Source organism: Protopterus annectens, chromosome 11.part0, assembly GCF_019279795.1.
Source record: "Protopterus annectens isolate FY-2018-M chromosome 11.part0, PAN1.0, whole genome shotgun sequence".
NCBI lineage: Eukaryota > Metazoa > Chordata > Ceratodontiformes > Protopteridae > Protopterus > Protopterus annectens.
In genome coordinates, this window is record NC_056745.1 from 331,527,786 (window position 1) to 331,551,561 (window position 23,776).

At 35.0% G+C, this 23,776-nt stretch overlaps 2 protein-coding genes across 3 annotated transcripts in view; one reads left to right on the forward strand and one right to left on the reverse strand.

Annotated features, from left to right (window-relative positions):
* NOPCHAP1 (NOP protein chaperone 1) overlaps positions 1–604 on the reverse strand; it is a 45,440-nt gene extending 44,836 nt beyond the window's left edge. The window contains exon 1 of the mRNA XM_044087832.1: positions 409–604. Within this exon, the coding sequence (XP_043943767.1) occupies positions 409–529 (121 nt within the window). The 5' untranslated portion in view covers positions 530–604. The remainder of the gene's footprint in view (positions 1–408) is intronic.
* Positions 605–702: 98 nt separating this feature from the next.
* The window catches only part of SLC41A2 (solute carrier family 41 member 2), a 1,208,246-nt gene continuing 1,185,172 nt past the window's right edge, over positions 703–23,776 (forward strand). The window contains exon 1 of one of the 2 annotated variants that reach the window (XM_044087830.1): positions 703–887. The gene's annotated coding sequence lies outside the window, so the exon portion shown is untranslated. Of the gene's footprint in view, positions 888–22,132; positions 22,155–23,776 lie in introns of those variants that run through there. The other variant, XM_044087831.1, reaches the window with a different exon arrangement.

Here is a 23,776-nt window from a genome sequence, read left to right on the forward strand (position 1 = left end):
AAGTGGGACATTTTCGGGACACACATCAGATTTTACAGGCTGACACATACCCACGGTCAGTACAAAGGTTAGAACTTAACTTTTTTCCTAAATAAAAGCTTATTCTTGTAGCAGTTTAGTTGCTTATTATGTTTCTTGCAACATTTAGGTATTTTAGATACAGAAATAACTATTTTATGCAACTATTACATAAAATATGAGACATAATTATGTCCTAAAATCTCAGGACATTTGCCCTTTTTAATATTTTTTGTCAGGAACAACTGCCCAAAGAGGGACTGTCCCTCTCAAAGTGGGACAGGTGGTAACCCTAGCTATGAGCCAGCGTCACACATTAAAGAACACGCAGATGTCATTCGGTAACTCGCTGGCTTAATAAAAGTACGAACTTTGTATTTGCAGTCTTACCTGGTCTACTGCCCACAGCCAACAGCTCACTAGATCGCGACTTGGGCTTCTGTTTACATTTATATGACTCCATGTCCTGCCCTACTAAGCGACGTTTTTCCATTACAGCCACAATTAACATCTACACATTACAAATTACTGAAAACAGTACCACACTTAGTACATCTCACATGTTCAACCTTCCACTAGACCTCACCGGAAGAAGTCTGAGGGTCAGAGGTCACATGCAAATTCTTGCTATTGTTTACATATACTGGTTCGGCTGTGTAGTCTAAAGTACAGCGCCTGCGCTCAATGAAGGGGTGGGACTTTTTTTGCTAACGTCACTCAATTAGCTTCTCTCAGAAAATGTGTGTAAAAGCAAAATCCGGAAAGCGATGATGTGACATTGTGACAGAAGTAAATAACATGACAGCAGTAGGTAAATGTAGCAGCCTATTCTGGAAAGCAAACGGCTAGCATGATATGCTGCCTGTCAGGTAAGGGGAGTTACTACGGGGTTGGGTTTTCTGAGCTTCTTGTATAGAAATCAACTTTAGTTAGTAAAAATGTCTTTCTTCTGTGTTGACTTGTTTTGTGCAGTTGTAGGTTTGACTCTGTATGGAAAAAAACAGCATGGACTGCTGTGTTATTGTAGCAATTATTTTGTGTGTGCGGCATTTATTTAACACTGATACTTAAATTATGATAGTAAAGTTGGTAAACTGGCCCATCATTTGAACGCCCCGAGAAAATAAACGGTGTCTAGCAGGTCTGTCACTTGCTTCTTCTTTGGAAGAACTTTTGCAGAGTTTAGTTTGATCAAATATCAGAGGCCTTCATGTGTGAAACCCTAGTCTGTTTAGGTTTGAACTAGTGCTGACGCGTCACTTAGTTGCCGCAGGTACCAGTTTTAGTAGTATATGTATAGCTGTTTCGTTAGCCCGAAGACCCGTGTTTATAGTGATGTGCAATTCTTATGTCCTTTATAATCAAAGGATATGAGATGCTTGTCTTTGATTTAGATAACACTGTATTTTCAAGTTTGTTCTTATTTCAGGTATTTCTTCATTTAATCTGCTACTTAGCATTTTACATCCCTCAAATGTTACTGATCTTAAACTATTGGGTAATACAATGCTGAGACTGTTCAGTTTTATCTAGTTGTTCACTACTTGCAACCTGTTGGACAGAGTACGTGCATGTCTCTTCTGCATTCTCCGATTGCCTTCAACATCGACCACAGGTTAGTTGTGTTCAGTCGTTCATTCCTGAATACTCGTGTAATTGGAGTGAACCCGTTGTGGAATATGCCCACATCACTGAATATACGACCAGCGCCATCCTTGAGAATTACTGCATTTTGTTGTGATTTAGCATCATACCTCTCAACACAAGAAATCTGTACACAGCCAAACATAATGTGGTGCAAAGGCCCGAAGTCAGAGATATATATATTTAAATACTGTTCTTATGATTTTAGTGGTTAGAATAACAGGTTTTGCATCAACATGCATTTTTTTCCAGAATGATATGCAGCCCGAAACTGAAATGTCAGTTATTATTTAGTGATTTCAGCTCTCAGTTATTTGCCAGAAAACCACAGATCGTATGGGGCAAAAATCTGGGCAACCGAGAGGTATGTGTAACAGTGTTTTACACTCTGATTTCTAGATACACCGTAATACAAAAAATATTGATTTGTTAACACAGAACAGCAGTAGGTTGACTGGTCTGAGGACCCTTTTCACTCAATGAATGTTTCAGAATGTAAGGGTTGAATGTTAAACACACTTGCATGATTTATTTATGGTTGAAGAGGCAGATAACCAAACAGTTCTCTAAGTATGTTTATTAATTCATATTATTGTGTGTTGTTTTTTGTTGTTGTATGTGTGGGTAAACTACAGAACAAAATTCCCACTGAAGTGAAACAAGCATATAATACCACAACATTTGTGGATAAACTCAAAAGCTTGCCTGGGGCATTGGTGTACCACCTTTTGGAGCTGAAATATCACTCCAAGGCCTTGTTTTTCAATGCTTACACTGCAGTGCAACATAAGGGAAAGTGCAACACTCCTGAATGTGACATGCTTTGGGTGAAACTCCTGAGTGTACCACCCTTGTTAACTGTGGCTTCATCTCTCTGAGGTGGTGGTAGCTCAGGTGGATGTAAAAAAGCCTACTGCACTTACAGAAAAAAGTTGAAAGTTCCCCAGTGCCCTGTTCAAATTTACCTTAATCAGTGCAAGTACCACCTTGGATACTGTGGTGGTGGTGTTGCGGAAGCGTTGTCGCCTCACAGTAAGACGTTGTCCCGTTCGATTCTCAGCTAGAGCGTCTTCTGTGTGGGGACATGCGTGAATGGGCATACCTTCGTTGAAGGGTGTGTGTCGGGGCCGGCAACTCGGCACGTAAAAATCTACTGCCAATCATTAGCGGACCGGAGTTCCACTGTGGCGACCCCTAACCGGGAGAAGCCGAAAGACGCAAGAAGTACAAGTACCACCTTGGGCCTTCTCTGAAACGAGGCATTTGGCTTAGTGGGATTAACGTGGTCAGCAAAGCATGCATAAATGTTTGTGTCTTTCGGCTTTTCCCGTTTAGGGGTCACCACAGCGGAACTCCGGTCCGCTAATAGTATCTAAACATCATCTGAATATGTCATCGTACGTTACTGTGTCAATAATGCTTTACCATCTTCCATGGGTCTAAGGTGCTACATTGCTGTCGATCTCCAGTCACCTATTGTTAATGGTGTGCAAATTGTTCTTGTTTACAATTTAAGTAATCCTAAATGTCTTTGCCATTCTTTCCCTGTGCCCGAATCCTATCAGCACTTAATTTCTACTCCTGTTATTATTTTCTTGTACTTGTTGAACTAGGACGTGGGAACTAATTAAACATTCTTCCCATTCCTGCTATCTAGTTAACTATAACAGTTTCTTTGTTTTGCCATATTTTAAGTAGCTGAACATGTGTGACCAAAATGCAACTGTATGTTAGTAGATCAGATGTATATATGTATTGTGACAGTTCAAAGATTGTTTTTCAATTACAGTTTATTGTACAATGTAGTTTCAGTATTCTAATTATGCCTGCTGTAAATGTTTACTGTTCATGTGCACTATGTAAAATGTAATTTTAACAGGTAAGTACACACTGCCTTGCATTTTGTTTAGAGCGTGAGCTTACTGTCATGGTTTCAGCTGAAAAGGGGCTGTGCACATTCAGACTATCCTAGTAAGCAAATGATTTATTAATAACAATTTCAAACTTTCAAGCCTACGCTGAACTTTGTTAGTACTTGCTTTTTGTATTCTCTTTATAGTTTGCAAAATACATTTTGATACATAGTATTTTGTATTTTTTGATACATGATAACTTAGTTGATTGTTTCTTGTGTTCTTTTTGTAGCTCATGTAAAATGTGTTCGTTTGTGGTTGAAAAGAGCCACTCAGCCACTTAAAAACGACAATGATTAGTTTTTACTTATTTTTTTCTAATTTTATTGATATTGCCCCATTTTCCTAGGGTGCTTTAATGCTAATGGGCAGTTACATTTAAGATTTCTATAGGCACATTTTTGACTTTCAGCTGCAAGCCCCCCCCCCCCCCCCCCACATACATTTCTGGTGGAGATCCCCACTGCCCATCCACAAACAGAGCACAGAATGTTTTATTGATTTGTTTGAAGAAATCACTACTTTGCTTTGTTGGTGACCACTTGATTGCAGAAACGTTCAAAGCTGATTTGAAAACTTGCCTCGTTCCTTTTTTTTTGAGTGGTAAAATAAGGTAAAGTTCTGAAGGAGTGGTTTTGATATAGCTGTTGTGTATAACTTCTGTCTTTTTTTTTCTGCATGTGTTATTTGACTGCTACAGTTTGACTCCTGCATTAGAGGACCTTTAGTTGGGGTTCACCAGAGTCTACATAAAATTTATTTTGTTGCTACCTAGTCAGGAATTTCAGTGCAAGCAGTCTTTGGTGCCTTGCACTAGATATACCATTACACCATACTTCCTTATAATTTATAGTCCATTGAGAATGAGCTCCAGTCTTGGTGGTGTTCAATTAGGTGGTGAATAAAGTGTCATAGTCGAGTCTGTTTGAGTTCATGAGGTAAAAGCATGTGACCTGTTGCAAACAGTGGTTTGGTGACCATAGCTTACTACATGTTGTTACAGTGGGTTTGCATCCTACATAAAAAATGCTCATGGACTGTCCATTTATTTTTGTAGGTTGGACTGAATGGACTTCAGTGTGCTGATTGACAGTTAAGTAAGCCATATTGTGAGGAGGTATTCTAGCAGTGCTTTGTTCAGCTGTATTTCTGTGCTGCTCCACACTACGTTGGTTAAACATACTGGCTTGCTTTTTCCTCACTCGCCTTCACTCCTCTTATGTACAGTATATGCATTTGCTGTTGTAGTCTGTGTTTGGGTACTTTGTATCTCTGCAGATTCGGTAAAACCAGATTGCCAAAGGTTCTTTCTGAAGAAGACTTCCGTAATGTTTCCTAGGTGAATGATCTTAATACTTACCTCAGCTGAAGACCATAACACATAAGGAGGTTAAGTTTAAGGTTAAGTCATGCCATGGTTTCAAATGTGCTATGCAGAGTTTGGATACATTTTCTGTATCTGCATTTTTCCTTACAGTTACCTGGGCCAAGTACTTTGACTCTATACAAAATGTAGTACATTGAGCAGTTCAGTGATTGCCAGTTTTGAAATCTCAGCACCACAGAAGTAAAAATTTAAGTAAAACTTATTTCTTGACCTAGGTTTGGCTTTTGGAAACCTGTTTCCAGTTAATATAACTCTTACTTGTGAGATAGTTGAGTTGCACTAAGGAAGTACTATTGTCACTTTTTTTAGATGGTGTTTAACTTAACACCAAGGAAGCACTCCTAGAGCAAAATGGTGTAAAGGAAATGCACAAGGTCTGAAACTTAAGACAGTGAAGGGCACTTGTTGGTCATTAGTAGGTTGTCAGCCTTTAATAGGAGGATAAGCCTCAGTTATGTATATGTTTTTGACTTCCACTTATTTTCTGTTTATCATTATGTATTTTAACTTTTTAATTATTTTGCCTCATTTCTGTGCATATAAAGATGTTTTATCCCTTTTATGTATTGTCTTGTGGTGATCTTTTCTGTGAGTTCTAGCTTTACCTTTTGTGGATTTCAGTTGCAATGTCAACTTAGTAAGCTTCAACTGTTCATAAATTCAGCTTCAAAAATATTGTTGTGGATACTTTGGCAACAAAAATAAATAGACAGAACATGAAAACAGAAGTTTTTTGCACTAGGCTTGCCACCACACACACACACACACACACACACACACACACACACACACACACACACACACTTGTTAGGAATGAGCCCCTATACCCTCTTTAATTTTCTAACTAGGAGGTTGCATACATTTTTTGAAAGGGCTGTTGTCCTTTGCCCTTTTGTTTTCATTGACTATACAGGGTCTTGAAGTTGGTGAACAAACAACTAAACAATCAGTTTTCTGAAGTAAAACAAATGGTTTGGCTTGTAAGTAGTTGACCACTGGACCACTGGCACAGAACCCAATTCTTTATAGCCTTTCTGGTTGTTTTCCATTGCCTTTCCTGTTAAATCCTTAGTCTTGTTGTGATTATAGTTTTATTAGTACCTCAGAATGCATTTTGTGGTTCATATTTAACAGTGGCCATTTTACATATTCATAATGGCTGCTTTTTTCTCTTATGCATTTGCTGAGCTTGTCATTCTTTGGCACTTTACTATTAGTTTTGAATACATTAAACATGAATTGTACTACTTTTTTTTAATTGCTTGATCTGAGTTTGCCATCTAGAGTTTAGGCCATTTTTTTTTGTGTCTTTGCAGTGCTCGGATGGAATTAGTGATCCTTGTACTTGTATTCTCTTCATTTCTTATCTTGTCATGTTGCTCTCATTTGAGACCATTTGTTCGTGTTTTTTTTTTTCTGCTGAGTTAATCCATACCAGAGTCCAGCATAACACTTATTATGGTTGTTGTGTCTGCAGGGCTCCAGATATATTTGGAATATTGAAAGTTTTGATTGAAACCGGCTCGTCCTTTCTTCTTCTATTCAAAATTACCACTATCTGCTTGTCTTCTGTCTGTACTAGTGGCCTGACAGTCATTTGTCACAGGTGCCGGAAGATATTTGGTTTTCTGTGTGGTTATAGAAGTGAAACACAACAAGCTAGTGAGCTGTATTTTATTTTCTGAAAGACAACACTGGGGAGCGGAAGATATGTAAACCAAAATTTATGCAGGCCGTTAGCAAAAATTTTTTTTGTGCAATTCTTTCAAGTAAGAATACACTTAACAACTGTGCTGTATGTCTTTGTTCATCTACCCTTTGCTCACAGGTACCACACTCTCACTCTTCCTTTTGGCCATCTATGGGTCATACTTCTGTGAAGCACATTCTTCTTTCATCTGCTTTACACCTTTTGAGTACATTGTAACTAGATATGACCATATCCTAGTCAAGTTTTCATTGTTTGGTTTCTGTGGCATCAGTGGGCTGTCATGATTTTTAACACTCAGTATTTATGCCCTGCTCAGAGTAGGGCAGAGATCACCCGGAATTAGGGTTGCCACCTTTACAAATGACCAAAGTGGGAGATTTTTTTTACCAAAAAAAGTGGGATTTCATACAACAAAACATACCCATAGCCCGTGCAAAGGACAGAGCTTCACTTCTTTGCCAAAATAAAAGCTTATTCTTGTAGCATTTCCATTACTTATGCTATTGCATAGGGTCTATATTACATCGTCAAACTCATAGGAGTTCAAACGATGTAATATCGAACCATGAAGTTCGAAACCCAAGTATTACAAAAACACAGAACAGTGATTTTTATCCTAGGGAAAAAAATCACTCTTCGGTACAAAAAAAACCAAACACTTACACTTTAAACTTAAACTAATGTAGGGGGCGAACACCCCCTCAACGTGGGGGGCTGTGCCTCCACACCCCCTTACTTAAATATACCAACTTCGAGATCGCACCACAGTACAGGAAATAGCAAAGCCCCGAAAATGGCCCACCAATTTTTTTTCCCTGGGGAAAAAAATCGGTGTGCCGTGGCATCGCTATTTTTGTATTTCGAACATTTGGATTCTATATTACAATGTTCGGACTCCTGTGAGTTCTACATAGTATAGACCCTATTGCATATCACATTTAGGTGTTTCAGATATAAAATACCTATTTTATGCAACTATTAAAGACAACTTATAAAATATCTTTTATCCCAAAATTTCAGAACATTTTCCATTTATTTAGCTTTTATCACAGAACACAGCCCAAACAGGGACTGTCCCTCGCGAAGAGAAACAGGTGGGTAACCCTACCAGGAGTACAGTTCAGCAAAAATATTACTGCTTTGTCTTCCTTTCATTCTTTTAGTGTATAGTGGGTCTTGCATCGGACTGCAAAATGTACATAAATCAGATCTAATTTTAAAAAAAAGTTACCCATTATTCTGTGAACTGTGTTTTCATTGATTTTTTGTGTACTTATTCCTTTTTCTTGCTATTTTTTTCCTTTAGTCCCTCCTTGTTTGTAAGGTTGGGAAATCAGAAAGCTATGAGATCTAGTGTACACCAGCACCAGGAGCTTGCAAAAGTCTTCAGTATTCACTATGTTAACACCAGTGTTGATGGCCGTTTGCCACAATTTCTATGTCAGGTTTACTAAATTACAGGCAAATTAAATATATAAATCCTTACAGGAACAGTACCAGACACCGGCATAGACTTGCTGCACCAGTGACATTACAGGCTAAGAACTGTTGCACTTTCCTGTGATATTTGTACTTTCACGTTAAGAACACCCATTTCTTTCTTACGGTTTGCAGATGTAGTAGAGAATCATTGGGCTAGTTTACTGGCCTAGTAATAGTCTCCTCCTCCCTTTTCCCGGATTATGACCGTCAGTAATGTCTGCTAGTGACTGCATTGTGCTGTAATGAATTCTTGCTCGCTATTGAGCATTTTCTTGTTTTTGTTTGTTTAGTTTTAGAGGTTAAGGAAGGGTTGGAACAGTCACCAGTCAGTACTGGAAACTTCAGCAGTATTCCAAAGGATGGTTATATGATAAGTTTCCTGGTTGCAAAGGTGGAGATGAATGAGACTGCTTCAGTGGCCCATTGTTCTTCACCTTTATTGTGCCAACATATGATATGCTGTAGATTCGTCGGCATGGGAGGACATGGCTAACAAACCATGTTATTTTGCAAAGGACTATCTGCATCCATTCTCTCTAGGCTTTTAAATATTGGACAAAACGTTGTCCTCTGTTGGCAAACCTTTCTATATAGTAGAATCAGTGCAAGATAATCTTAGTGTTGCTGCTCAATGTCAGAGCTCTAAACAAGAAGCTCCACGCCCTCCAATCCCTCCCCACTGTGGAAAATGTGGACATCTGTGCATTTAACAAGACATAGTTTAAGGTCATGGAGTGTACCCTGGCAACGCAAGGCTTCAGTGTGTTCCACACATTTAGACTAGCAACTGGACAGACAGGGACAAAAGGTGGTGGTGTCTCGATCTACTTCAATAACAAACATACCTCTAGGTTGACTAAACAGGATGATGAGCTGGAGTGTCTTCACATCCAGATTACCATAGACAAAGTCCCATACCATATCCTAGCAAGCTATAGGTAACCCTCTGTGTCCCACAAAACTCATAGCTCATGCTTTTTGGAATCTCTTGCCATTTAACCAAATACCAATACCATATTCATGGGGGACTTTAAATATCCCTTTGTAAACTGAAAATTCTACATGATTCCATATTTGCAGGCACAGAGATTCCTAGAGTTTGCAAACCTGAACACTTTGGACCAGATTATGCATATGCCCACTTCAGGTACAAGCGTATTGGAACCTGGTACTTGCAAATATTGGAGAATGCTTCAACCCCCAAGTGTTATTTGGTAAGGTCAGACCACAAAGCTGCCACCTTCAAAATAAAACTCAGTTCTTTAACCCCAGTAAACTCCGTAACAATCAGAAAATACTCCTGCACAAATTACGTTTTTTTTAAGCGATAACCTGTCAGAATTTTAAGCCCCACTAAACCCAGATGTTGCAGCAACCTATGTGGGAATTACTCAGAATCTCTGTACAGCCATGTCAATTGTTGCATATAAGCTGCTGTGCTTATCAGATGTATGCCCAAAACAAATGAAAAAAAAAAAGAAAACTAACCATCCTGGTGGAATCCTAAATTGAATAGGTTATACAACAAAAACAAAAAAGTCCTAGCTAAAATTAGGAAGTGCAGCACCCAAAAAGATAAACCTCTCTCATCAGACTGAAATGACAACTAAGAGGACTAAATTAAGTCCAACAAAACCAGTTTTGAGGTAAAGAAAGCTTCCTGGGCCATGAACAACGTTAACGGCCTTCTTTAGTTATGTCTGAAATCTCAAAGGCAGGTGTGCCAAAGTTTTGGTAAGTGGAGTCACGTTTATGAAACTAGGAAATATAGCAAAGCTACTGGCTGACAAATTCATCTCCAACTTTACCCCCTCTCACTCCCAGCTGCCTCCTAGGAAATATTGTCAAATATAACCCTTCCAGTTTTCAGTAGGCCTATATATGCACTCTAAGGCCAAGAACACAACTTCATTTGGGCCTGATAATATCCTAGGAGGCCTCCATAAATAGCCTGAAATATGACCAGTCAGAGCCACTGGAGTCTGTATTCAGCTATAGCCTCCGAATACGCTTTACGCCACATGAATGGAGGACTGCAACAGTCATCCCACTGCCAAAGGGCAGACCATCAACAGATCCTGGGAACTGCAGATCCATTAGTCTGATTAGTCTCCTATGCAAAGTCATGGAAAGAATTATCGTGGAAATGATTGACAGTGACCTAGGAGACCTTCAGACACTGGACCCAACCCAGTTTGGTTTTGACAAAGGTGGGACTTGCCTACTGAACCTAGTGGACTTCTCTGAGAAGGCAATGGATGAGGGCAAAATTGTGCGTACTGCATACCTTGACCTGGCTAAAGCATTTGATACAGTACCCTACTCAGGTGTTGTAAACAAACTTGGGGAATTAGGCATAAAACCTTATATAACACACTGGATAGCCATCCAAATGTAGCCACAAGTTATTGTGCCTTAAAGTTTATCTGTCCAGAACTCCTACAGAGTCTAGCTTCACTGGTTACCAGTCTGCAGAAAACCATGAAATGATACAGCAATATTTCCATACATTACACCATTTTAACAAACATAAATCATGTAAACAGAGCCATTTTAAAGCAAAAGGATGTATTGTAAAATCAGCACCACTATAATTCCCTTGACATCAATCTCCCCCACAAGTCCACTTGCTTGGCTTTCTCTTTCCTTTTACAAAATATAGGTTCATAGGTGTATACTAGGTTAATGAACACTAGGACCTTTATAAACCCAGCATACAATATTTTGTACTGTAAAGATTAGAGAGCAAGTTTCTTTAACTCTGGACACAGAGCTCCCTAGTCTTATAATTTAATAAACGTGTGTGTCACTTCAGTTTGACTGTGTGTGTGTGTGTGTGTGTGTGTGTGTGTGTGTGTCTGTGTGTGCAGATATGTATGTTTATGTGTAAATACATATATGTAATGTATGTTTGTAAATAGTAATATACGCAGACACACACACACACTATATATATATATATATATATATATATATATATATATATATATATATATATATAAATAAATTTGTATATACATATACACATACATACATTGCATACGTGCATATTCTTTTAGTTTGCATTCTTTTCCATTCGTTTCACTTGTGAGCAATAAACTTTACTTGTGTATATGTATTTTCCACAGACTTTTATGAATGGTCTGTGTGTGGTTTTCTGCTCTAGCTTTAGCCATTTTTAATAAAGGTTTAAGGTGTTTCTATAAGTTTGTTAGTGTAGTGAAGGTTGTATTAGGCCACAGTATAGTTATGTATTTAGCAGTTTAGTCTGATTTAAGATCCTGCCCATTTTGCAGGTAATACTATTTTTTGTGTGGATGGTGGCAGTTTAACTTTTTATTTTATTTAACTTTTTGTTTAAATTAAAGTTAGATATGGGGTTGGGATTTTATTTAAGCAGTTGTATTTTTTTGGGGGGGATTTAATGTTTCTTTTAACACATATTGTGTCTGTTTTAGCTTAATTGGAGGCAAAAGGAGAGAGGATTTTAGAGAAGCAGTTTCTTGGTTGATTGGAGAATTAAAGGGGTACATGAGATGGAGATGAATCTGTTAGCGAAGTGCTTAGCGGTACATAAAGTACATTCAAAGTAAGTTATATGATTTAGTTTTCACTGATTATTTATGTATCCAGTTGTTCTAACAAACAATTTAAATTTTGTAAGGTCTTTTTAAAGTCAAAAATTTCCCACTGTTGTTCAAGTATTTAATCATCCACTTAATGAATTTGGTTAATTCTCCTCAACATTTCGCCACTTGTCATGCTTTGTTCTTACACCCACATATTAACCTTGTGGGATACAATCTGTAATTATATCAGTACTATCTAATGACTGGTAGTAATGCTTCAAGCCTGGTAGCAGACAACTTATTTCAAAAATCTGTTTCAGTACTTTTAATACCTGAAACTTTGTCTTGTTCACAGCCACAACTATATCAGCAGAAAGAAAAAAAATGAACATAGTTTTGAATTTATCAACTAACTTTCTTTTGTCTTTTGACTGCATTTTATACCAACTCTCCTCTTTGTCTGACACACCAGACACATGTACACTTTGCTGTTTCAGAAGCTTAATGATGTTTGTGGTTACTACCGCTGGTCTTGTGTTTACCTTTTTCCTGAACAACTTTTTCATTACATTTTAGTGACTGATACCTTTTTTGACGGCAGTACTGAACATTACAGATGCAAGTCAACAGGGATCCCTATCAGATTATCAAAGTTTCAAAACTTCGAAATTCATAAGGCCGAGACCATATGCTCGAAGTTTTGAAACTTCAAAAATAAAAAAACAAAAACAAAATTTTTTTTTATGTTTTTGCATGTGGGCAAGCCTCCCTACTCCCCTGCTAATTCAGTATACCAACTCTGAGATCGCACTTTAGTGAGGAAAATGGTAAGTTTCCCGTTCTGTACTGTACGGCGATCTCCATTCAAAACGTTTTGAAGTTTCAAAACTTTGATCATATGGTCTCGGACTTATGAATTTCGAAGTTTTGAAACTTTGATAATCTAATAGGGATCCCTAATTTATTTACTCAGTAGAACAGCAAAAAAGTCAAGTATTTCAAAAGGATGATTTACTCAGTTCACTCTAATTTATTTACCATGTCTGTCATCAGCCTGTATATCCAGAAGTGCTAATAGTTTTATTAAAACTGTACAAATACACTGAAGTGTAGCTGCTGTGTTTGTACTTAATTTGTGTCTCATTTTCTTAAGTTAATAAAAGCTGCTTACTCAGCCTGGTATGCACTTAGGCTATACAGGGTGTATATCAAAGCAGAGTACTCATGGTTTTATACAGAACCGCAAGAACAAGATACATATCTTAGGGTTAAAGAACACCATCTTTATTTGTTCAGATATATTACTGACTGGCTTTGTTTGAAATAAATCATCATATGCTGAGTATGCCTGTGTCTGCATCACTGGACTTGCATCTGTGGTTATTTACTTCTGTAATGCTTTGTGATTCAAGTGCATCTATGTATTTACCCCCGTCATATATTTTAATATAGTGAGAGCTGTGAAACAAAATGCATATTATTTATATTTGACATTGATACCCTGTACTTTGGTTATGGCCAGGAAGGATTATGTGTTCAACTTCTCAATATGCTTATAAAATAAAATAACAGTCATTTATTGGAAGTTTTGTGATGCAGGAATGTTTTCAGTGTCTTGCACCTTACTGGGTATAAAAAGTCATGTTTCGGTAAAGACCACATTTTCAAAATGTGTCACAAAGTAATGCATGTTCCCTTCAATTTATCCAGTCTGTTTCTTCAGCATTTGATTGGAAATGGCCTTTCCTTGTTTTGTCCAGCTATAGCTGTTCCACTCTGATTTAGTCTGTTTATCATCAGTGGCCACCAGCTCGCTGTTCTGACTTGAAGTTTTTTAAATTTAGTGTTAGATATGGGTTTGGGATTTGACTTGGGCAGTTGTATTTTTATGTTTTGTATGTTATTCAAAACATTCTCTCTGGGGCGTGGCCAAGGATGAACACAGGATAGCAGCAGATTTCTTCAGCTCCACCAATTTCATTACATTGACAGGAATTAATTACTTAAAAAATTAATTCTTGAAGTAATTTTCTTTCTAAATATGTTTGTTTTATATAGTTCTTGAACTATATCTAAAAAAGAAAGGAAATCTTAATAATATTCCTGTCAGAAATTACTTTGGAAATTTTCCTGTCAGTTTATCAGTCTGAAATGAGTTCCAGTAAGACAAATTCTCAAGACTCCAGCATCAAGAAAGAACTTCAGTCTCTGATAATTATAGTCCAGCAACTTACTGCTAAGATGGATAAAATGGATACTAAAATAGACACTTTCATAGAAAAACTACAAAACAAATAGACTTGTTACATATGGACCTGCAACAACAGAAGATCCAGATGACAGGCATAGAAGAAGCTGTGAATGACATGGAAAATAAAATACAAGAACAGGAAATCAACATTGAGTTTCTGCTGAAACAAAATACACATTTACAAACAAAGCTGGATGACCTGGAAAATAGATCTAGGCGCAATAACATTAGGATTTTTGGACTGTCAGAAAATATTGAAGGTAACAATATTACTTCTTTTTTAACAACATGGCTCCCTAAAACTTTAGATTTACCAGAAGCATTCTCTTTTGGTATCGAAAGAGCAGATAGATCTATAGCTAATACTAACTCTAACAAAAACTATCCTAGATCAGTTATAGTTAGATTTCTATCATCTTTTGATAAAGAGATGGTTCTTAAATCTGCTTGGGCTAAAGCTCCTGTTAAGTTTAATGAGACAACTGTGCGCTTTGACAATGACTATTCTTCCATGGTAATTGCTAAAAGAAAAGTTTTTCTGCCACTAATAAGGGAGCTTAAAAAAGCACAGTTTAAAACATACCTTCTGTTTCCTGCCAAGCTTAAAATCTTCCTTCCTGATGGTCCTAAGGTCTTCGATGATTTAGACTCTGCTTTACTGTTTGTCAAAGAAAAAAGGATTTTGGATAAAATAGAAGAAATGGAATGGGCTAGTTCTTCATTAAAGAGATTGGCAACTGAAGCTTCCTGGAAGACTTCAGAGAAGAAGAAGAGACTAAAAACAAATGATTTGTTATATGTTTTTTCTCCCTCATCATTTTAGTTCATTATTAATCTTTTTGAATATAGTTCCTGCATTTCCAGAAAGCCACAAATATTTTGGAAAAGATTTAATCAAAGTTATTCTCTATGTGCAAAGAAATGTTTTGTTTCATAACCAGTCAAAATGCCTGAGGATTTAATGGCAGGCTGTGACTCGATTTGTTTTTCTTTCTGAAAAAAGTAAGGTTAGTAATTTGATACATTTTTTTATCTTTACCTTTTTTTTTCCTTCTTCTTTTATTATTTTTTTGTTTAAACAATGACATTCTATTTAGATTATGTAGTGGGTAAAGGGTGGGGGAGGGCAGGGAGAGAACAGTAATGAAAATATCATTAATAGAATAATAACATATTTATTTCTTGTAAAAGTTTATAAGTTCTTCAAATGCTATTTCTAATTATACTTTCTTGATTATACTGCTTATGCTTGTTTGTAAATAATCTGTCATGCTTTAACTAATAATAATCAGAACTAAATAAGAGTAAATAATATGTTTTATTTTTAACTCTATTAATATAAACAGTAAGTAACATTCCATTGTATATACTTCTTACAGCTTTCTCTTACATTTTTTATTTCTGCCTCACTCCCTTTTATTTTCTACTCTCTTTTCTTTTCTTTATTAATATATAGAAATGCTTTAGACTGTGTGGGCACAGTGAATAATAGGATTTGTATGAAAATTGAGTTGGGAGAAGAATGCTGAGTTTTATTGCTTGTTGGTAATTTTGAGTTTAATTTCACTTGCATAGAGGCTGTGATGATCTGTGGAATACATTGTGGAGGTTCTGTCATGTTTAGATGCATTTACACTGCTAAATGAATGTTTGTCACTAGTTTTTAATAAGTTTCCCGCCAAAATGTTAAGAGAGACAATCTGGGATGTGGGCTGTCTTATGCACAATGTCCTTGAGTTACCTCAGAATCTTCAAATCACAGAATTCTCACAGAGAAACTGAAAGCAGTTAGTATAAACATTGACAAGGTTATCACACTGACACACCACAGATTTAGGAAAAATACTCTGTTCATAAAATATGTCCGTTATAATGAGTTTAAATGATGTAGTTTCTTGTAGTAAGTAAATGTCTTATTTTAGAAGGCATAAAAAATGAAACATTTATTTAAATATCTTTGAAAATCTACTTAACAGCAGCATAATAATCTGTGTTAAAAATTTGTGTTCCAAACATATACTTTACTATAACTCATTTAATTCATCTGATTGACAAACATAAATAATCTTATAACTCTATTCTGGAAGAAATGTCATGTGATATATTTTAAAGCAGTAGGTTAGCATGATTGTAAAATCTGGTTACCAATATGTGTTTGCTGTGCATTATTTTGTATAAAGCAGACAGATTTATTCTAGGGACAGCAAGTAGGATAGTGCTCTACTAACACACAACTCAGTGAGATCATATATATTTATATATATATATATGTGTGTGTGTGTGTGTGTGTGTGTGTGTATGTGTGAGTGTGATGGCTTTTTTTTCTGAGAATCTGCATAACTATCCAATATGATTTATAATAATTTCTATGAATACAATATTTTACTCTATTGACAAAATGAATGTTTGCCACAAGTTTTAATAAGTTTCCCGCCAAAATGTTAAGGGAGACAATCTGGGATGTGGGCTGTCTCATGCATAGTGTCCATGAGTTTCCTCAGAAGCTTCACTCACAGAATTTTCACAGAGAAACTGAAAGCAGTTAGTATAAACATTGACAAGGTTATCACACTGACACACCACAGATTCAGGAAAAATACTCTATTCATAAAATATGTCAGTTATGATGAGTTTGGATGATGTAGTTTCTTGTAGCAAGTAAATATCTTATTTTAGAAGGCATAGAAAATGAAACATTTATTTAAATGTTTTTGAAAATCTACTTAACAGTAGCATAATAATCTGTGTTAAAAACTTGTGTCCCAAACATATACTTTACTATAACTCATTTAATTCATCTGATTGGCAAGCATAAATAATCTTATAACTCTATTCTGGAAGAAATGTCATGTGATATATTTTAAAGCAGTAGGTTAGCATGATTGTAAAATCTGGTTACTAATATGTGTTTGCTGTGCATTATTTTGTATAAAGCAGACAGATTTATTCTAGGGACAGCAAGTAGGATAGTGCTCTACTAACACACAACTCAGTGAGATCAGATATATATATATATATGTGTGTGTGTGTATGTATATATGTGTATGTGTATATGTATATATGTGTGTGTGTGTGGGTATGTGTGTGTGTGTATATGTGTGTGTGTGTGTGTATATGTATGTGTGTGTGTCTGTGTTTATGTGTGTGATGGCTTTTTTTTTTTAGGTAATAACGCAGGTGTTTCTGAGAATATGCATAACTATGCAATATGATTTATAATAATTTTTATGAATACAATATTTTACTCTATTGACAATAATGAGTTTAAGTAAATGCTCATATACAAACAATTCAAGATTTTTTTGGAAGCTGTTGATAGAATTCACATGACAGAAAATAGATGCATCTTAATGCATGTAATGTCTGAATCATATTAGCCAAAGTTTTTGATTTAAATGAATGTTAGAACATAATTTTCTCTCCTCTTGATTTCTAACATTAAGATTATTTGAATGCTATTAGAATACAAGTGTTATATATTACATAGATCTATATAATAGTATGAACAGTTTTAAAAAAAAAAAAAAAGTTTATTTTAGTTTATATGATGCTGTTTTACCAAATGTGTAGTTTTGTCTTGATAGATAATTGAATTGAAAACTGTTAACCTCAGTTAAATATAACTAGTATTAAATTGATAAGGTGGTAGCTGAGGTACTGCTGCTTAGGGTAGGGGATTAACTTGAGTAGTAAATACTGCTCTAAGTTGGAGTTTTCAACTCCAGGCGGGATGCAAGGTTTAATCCTTACATTATTTTCACTTGTTCATTGTTATATGTATATAGTTTTGACATCCACAATATATTTTGTACACTCATTGTCACTACAAACAAAATTGAATCCTATACAAAATCCCATAAGAGATTTAATAAATACAGCTATATTTAAAGGTACACCTAAAAGAGGAGATGTAACATTATTTATCTTGTTATTTGTTATTTCGATCATAAGATTCTTGAGTTTTAAAAATGCCAAATGACATCTTTAAAAGGAATTTCTTTAAACATTAATGGATTGAATAATCCGTGTAAAAGGGCAAGCCTAATAAGATACATTAATCTACACAAGGCCAATCTAGTCTTCCTGCAAGAAACCCATCTCTTGAAAAAAGATATTGATAAACTAGCCACTAATAAGTATACATAAGTATACAGTATTGGTTAGTTCAGAGCACACTCAGAAAAAAAGAGGAGTGGCTATTTTATGGAATAAAAGTATGCCCATTCCTAAAACCATTAAGTCTTATCAGGATGACAAAGGAATGTTTTGTATGGTTACAATACAAATTAATGGGAAGACTTACACTTTAATTAATGTATATTGGATACCTGGAATTGGTATTAATACAGTGAAACATCATATTGATAAGATCATATCATTCTCTGTAGGGGATATTATTTTAGCTGGTGATTTTAATTGTATACTACATGAAAGTGATACTACCACTATAAAGAAAAGAAGAATTACATCTAATGCAAAACATTTAAATGATTTTGCTAATTCTTATCATTTGAATGATATTAATAATCAGATAGAGTCAAAATCATTACCATACGCCTTTTTTTCTAACAGATACAAAACTTATTCAAAAATAGATAGGGTCTTTATTTCTAACCAGATGGTAACAGATTTAATTAATTCCAAAATCATTTCATGTCCTATATCTGATCATAACTCAATTGTTTTGAATTCATGATAAAAATACTCATAATGTTCAGATCAAAAGGATACCAGCATACTTAACTCAGCTAAAAGACTATAAAGAATATATACTTTCAGAAGTACAACATTTTCTAGACATAAATAATACTCCTGAAGTCTCCATTGTCTATGTTTGGGATGCCTTAAAATCATAGCTATATGGACAAAGTATCAGATGGTATAATAACAAAAGGAAATCTTGGGATAAGGAATTGTTAGATATTCAAAGTAAACTAGACTCTTATAAACATAATAATAAAGAAAATATTATGGACAAGAAAGTTATTGAAGAAATAAACAAACTAAATGAGAAATACAAAGAAATTTTGACTCATAAAGTTAAAATAACTTTAGAGAAATACAAGTTTTTGTCTTATTCAATAAGCCCCAAATACTTACATAGACTTAAAAATAAAACAAAAAGATTGAATAAACAAAACCATATCAAAGAAATCTTTTCTCTAAGGAAAAAGAAGAATGTTTCTAGTATACCAGAAATACTGGATGAATTTAGAAATCACTTTCACAAGATTAACCATAACAACATTAACATGGAACCTAAAGATAAAATAAAGGAGTTTATAACCACAAACATGAATAAAAAGCTTAATAAACAACAGATTAAACTATTGGACAAGAGTATTTCATATACAGAAGTTATTACACAAATAAATAAGCTTAAATCAAACAAAGCACCGGTTAATGATGGTATTATACCAGAGATATATAAAATCCTTTCTAAAACTACATATTCATTAATACATAAGGTTTTATTCTGGCCCAAACTGAGTTAATAACCCCCCATCTTGGCAATATACATTTATTTCACCAATTTTAAAACCTAATAAAGATCCAACTAGATGTTCTTCATATCGACCCATCTCATTACTTAATGTTGATTATAAAATGTTTATGAGTATTTTTGCTGATAGATTGAAGACAATTATCCCCGGCATTATAGACATAGATCAGACGGGCTTCATTGTAAATAGAAATACTTTTGATAATATAAGAATAACTTTAACATTAATTGATTTTGCAAATAGGAAAAAGAAAGATTTAACACTTATTAGTCTTGATATAGGTTCAGCATTTGATTCAGTAAGTTGGGACTATCTGTTTACCTTACTGAAATGCACAAATTTCTCTGATGCATTTGTAAATTTAATTGAGCATTTATACAAAGGAACGCTGGCTTATATTAAGGTAGGAACATATGTTTCACAAAAATACCCATTCTTAAAGGTACAAAGCAAGGATGTCCACTTTCTCCACTATTATTCACTTTAGTAATGGAGCCTTGGGCTAATTTGATTAGAAACAGTACTGACATAGAGGGTTTTGAAATAGAAGAAAATACATCAAAAATTCAACTTTTGCAGATGATGTTCTAATTACATCAGCAGGATCTAATTCTTCTATGCAGTCTTTATTTGATAAAATGATGAATTTTAAAAGTATTTCTGGTTTAATATTCAATGAAGAAAAACTAAAATACTACCTATATATACACAAAAATACTCTCATTAGTGATTTTACTAAATATGTACCCAACTCAGGTCAGATAACTTATTTAGGTATAATACTATCTAAATATATTAAATCTATTATATATAATAACTATAATACCTGTTTTCTTAATATACAAAATCTTTTTAATACCTGGAATAATATGTTTTTACTATGGAGGAGAGACTTACAATTATTAAAATGATAATATTCCCCAAGATTTTATACTTAATACAATCAATAATACTTTCACCTACAAAAATAACTATCAAGAAACTGAATACACTAATGTTAAATTTCTTATGGGCACCTAATAGACCTAGGATTGCATTAAAGAAACATACTAATAGCTGGTCTCAAGGGCGTATTTCTTTTCCAGACTTTAATTTATATATTATCTCTTCTATTATAAAAGTTATTACTTTATTAATAGATCGGTCATATGTCGCAAAATGGAAAGATTATTGGGAGCTAATTAGTATGCACTTCATGAAAATCTCCTTAACACATAAAAATATGATTATAAATAACTCCATGTTGTGGTTGCTAAAGGAATTTTGTACTTCACCTATTACACCTAAACATATGGTCTGTTACCCATTAAATATTATTATTAGTTATCGTAACTTTATATTCATGCACCCTAAGTATAGGGAATGGAATTTTATTGTATTCCCTATAATTTATACTCAGGGTATGCTTATGTCATCTACTTCTGAAGGAGCTCATTTAGCTATAGATAATAATCTAAAGTACTGGTATCAGCTGATATCTGATAATAAAGTTAAAAATCTAGATTTCTTAAAACAAGAAGAATTTGATCTAAGAGAAACTTGCTGGTTAGAGGTTCAGATCTTTAGACAACATCTCATTGATAGAATAGATCTAATGTCTATAACAGTTAAAGAATCTATTCCAAAACTGATTGATTACTTGATAATACATTTACAGCATAAAGTTTCTGATAAAGGTAAACTTTCATATATACATAAAATTATCAGACAAGAAACTTTTTACAATGTAGATTCATACTGGAATTATTTCACCTCTATTAATGGGGACCCACCAACTCAACAAGATAAACAATATATATTGGAATCTGCTTATAGAACTACATCTTCCATTGTCTGGAGACTTTATACATGGAAATTTTTACATAGATCTTTTTATACACCTTTGATGATGAATAAAATTAATAATAAAGATAATCTATGTAAGAGATGTAATGTAGAAATTAATGCTGACTGGGCTCATATGTTTTATGACTGTATGAAGTTGAAAGAATACTGGAAGTCAATTAATGAATTTTTGCAGGCTCTTTTTACAGATAATTTCATTATTTCTAAGTCTCTTATATTATTCAACACACCTGTACCTCAATGTGTTAAAAAGATTAAGCTTCCCTTGTTATGGTCTATCCTAGCAGTGGCTAGGAAAATAATAACTAGAAATTGGATTTCAGATACACCTCCTTCGTTCAAAATGAATTTAAAAATGTTATGAATATAATGTGTCATATGGAAATAAGCACAATTAGAATGAGAACAACTAGAAAAACACCACATTTTATTGTATGGGATAATTTACAAAATTTGTTAAAAAAATTCTAATTTCAATAGCACAGTATTTTAGTTTAATTAATTGATCTGATTGTAGTGGATGTCTTTGTAAATACTTTAGTTGTTTTGTTGAATATTATAATAATACCTATTTTTAATTATTTGTATAAAATTGTTATGATATTTCTCTTTTATATGTTAAAACAATAAATTTGTTTTAAAAAAAAAAAAAAAACATTCTCTCTAATCTCTCTCTTCCAGGCTTTGTAAATGCCAACTAGTTCTTAGACATATTATCTCAGGGATTTTTTTTTCATTTGCAGCATTCTTTAAATATTTGATATTACTGTATACTTCAGTCATCATATCCTCCTCCTCCTCTGAGCCTCATTCAGTCGCAACTGACTGCGGTGGGTAAATCTTTTTTTATGTTCTATCTCAGTAGATGCCACCAAATGTGAATATGAGCTGTAAAAGAGATCTCCAGATATTTATTCAAGGACATCACTTTTGATTGTTTCTGCTTGTCATCACTGCATGTTAGCAGTCTATTAGTTTTTGCTGGGCATTCTGCCAGACTGCTTCACTAATTGCTTTTTACAGGAGGCAACTCTTTTTCTGGCTAAATGGTGTGTAACTTTGGGCTGAGTACCACAACTGCTAGTATTTTATAGTTTTGTGTGTAATATAAGCGTCATCAGTTCTAGGCAGGTTAGAGCCTGATCTGTACTGAAACAACATTCCTCACCTCAGCTATTGCCAATGAGTGCATTGGGTCCAAATGTCAGATAGCTGAACACTTGCATCCATTGCTTCCAACTAACTAGAAGTGCCTGTTTTTGCTCATATATTGCACTTTTAATTCCACTATCGGTTTGAATTGTCTGAACTGTTTTTTTGCCACATTTTACTGTATAGTGTACTAGTGTAGCATAGCCCAGTTCCAGGTTTGCTGTTTCTAGGTCTGTTTTTTTTTTAAACTTCTGAGCATCAAATTTAAGTCATCGTTGTTGGTGAAAGCCCTTCTGCACCCTTGTGGGAGGAGAGTGCTGTCTTGAGTCCCATCTAATGAAGGGTGATTGGACTAGAGCTCAAAGAGTTAATCCTTATTGGCTAGTTTGAGTTAAAAGGATTACTTCTTATTTTATTTAAGCTCGTGTTTGTGCTTGCTTGTGTGTAACACACCATCGTGCACTATCGCGGAGCGGTGGTTATCATTGGTGGTTATAGATGCAAACATTTTGCTTGTTAAATTTTCCCTTGGCACTTTGCTTGTGGTCCTCCAGAGGTTTTTCGTGGCCCTACTCTACTGTCTGGTGGAACACTTAAGCCTAGCCTCAAAGGTACCAACACACCTCTCACCCACTAGCCTCAGAGGTACCAACACACCTCTCGCCCACTAGTCATTCCTAAGTGTGACCTCTTTTCCTGACCTTATTAATTTACCTAACACTATGGATGGACAATTTCTCACAGTTTCTCCAGCCAACTTGGTCGACATGGGCATCCTGAGACAATGTAGCAACTGCCTTGTATTCACTGACAACCCTCTACTCCTCGTCCACACAAACTCAACATGTGAGAGATGCAGTTATATTAAGAACCTTGAGTCCATGCTCTGTTGCACACCACTCAGTAAATATGATAATGAGTGGGTTGTCATCTAACCTCCTACTCCACCCAAACCCACATCGCACATACCTACATATGCGGAAGTCCTCACCAGAAATATAACTAAACACCAGAGACCTCCCAAACGCAAATACAAGCATGCTACACATAGTACTTCTCTGCAGCACACAATACACTTAGTAGCTCACACACCGGTGTCTCACCTGTCAAGCCCTTAAAGCAGAACAACCAAACATTTATTTATTTATTTTATTTTACATTTGTTGACCGGGCTAGTCTAGCTGGATATATTTCCATTTTCAGTTGAGGCCCGGGGAGAAAAGCTCCACATAAATTTTAACAAAAGGTCAAAAATAGACAATCAAATTGACAAATCATCATAAATGGCGAGACAATAAAA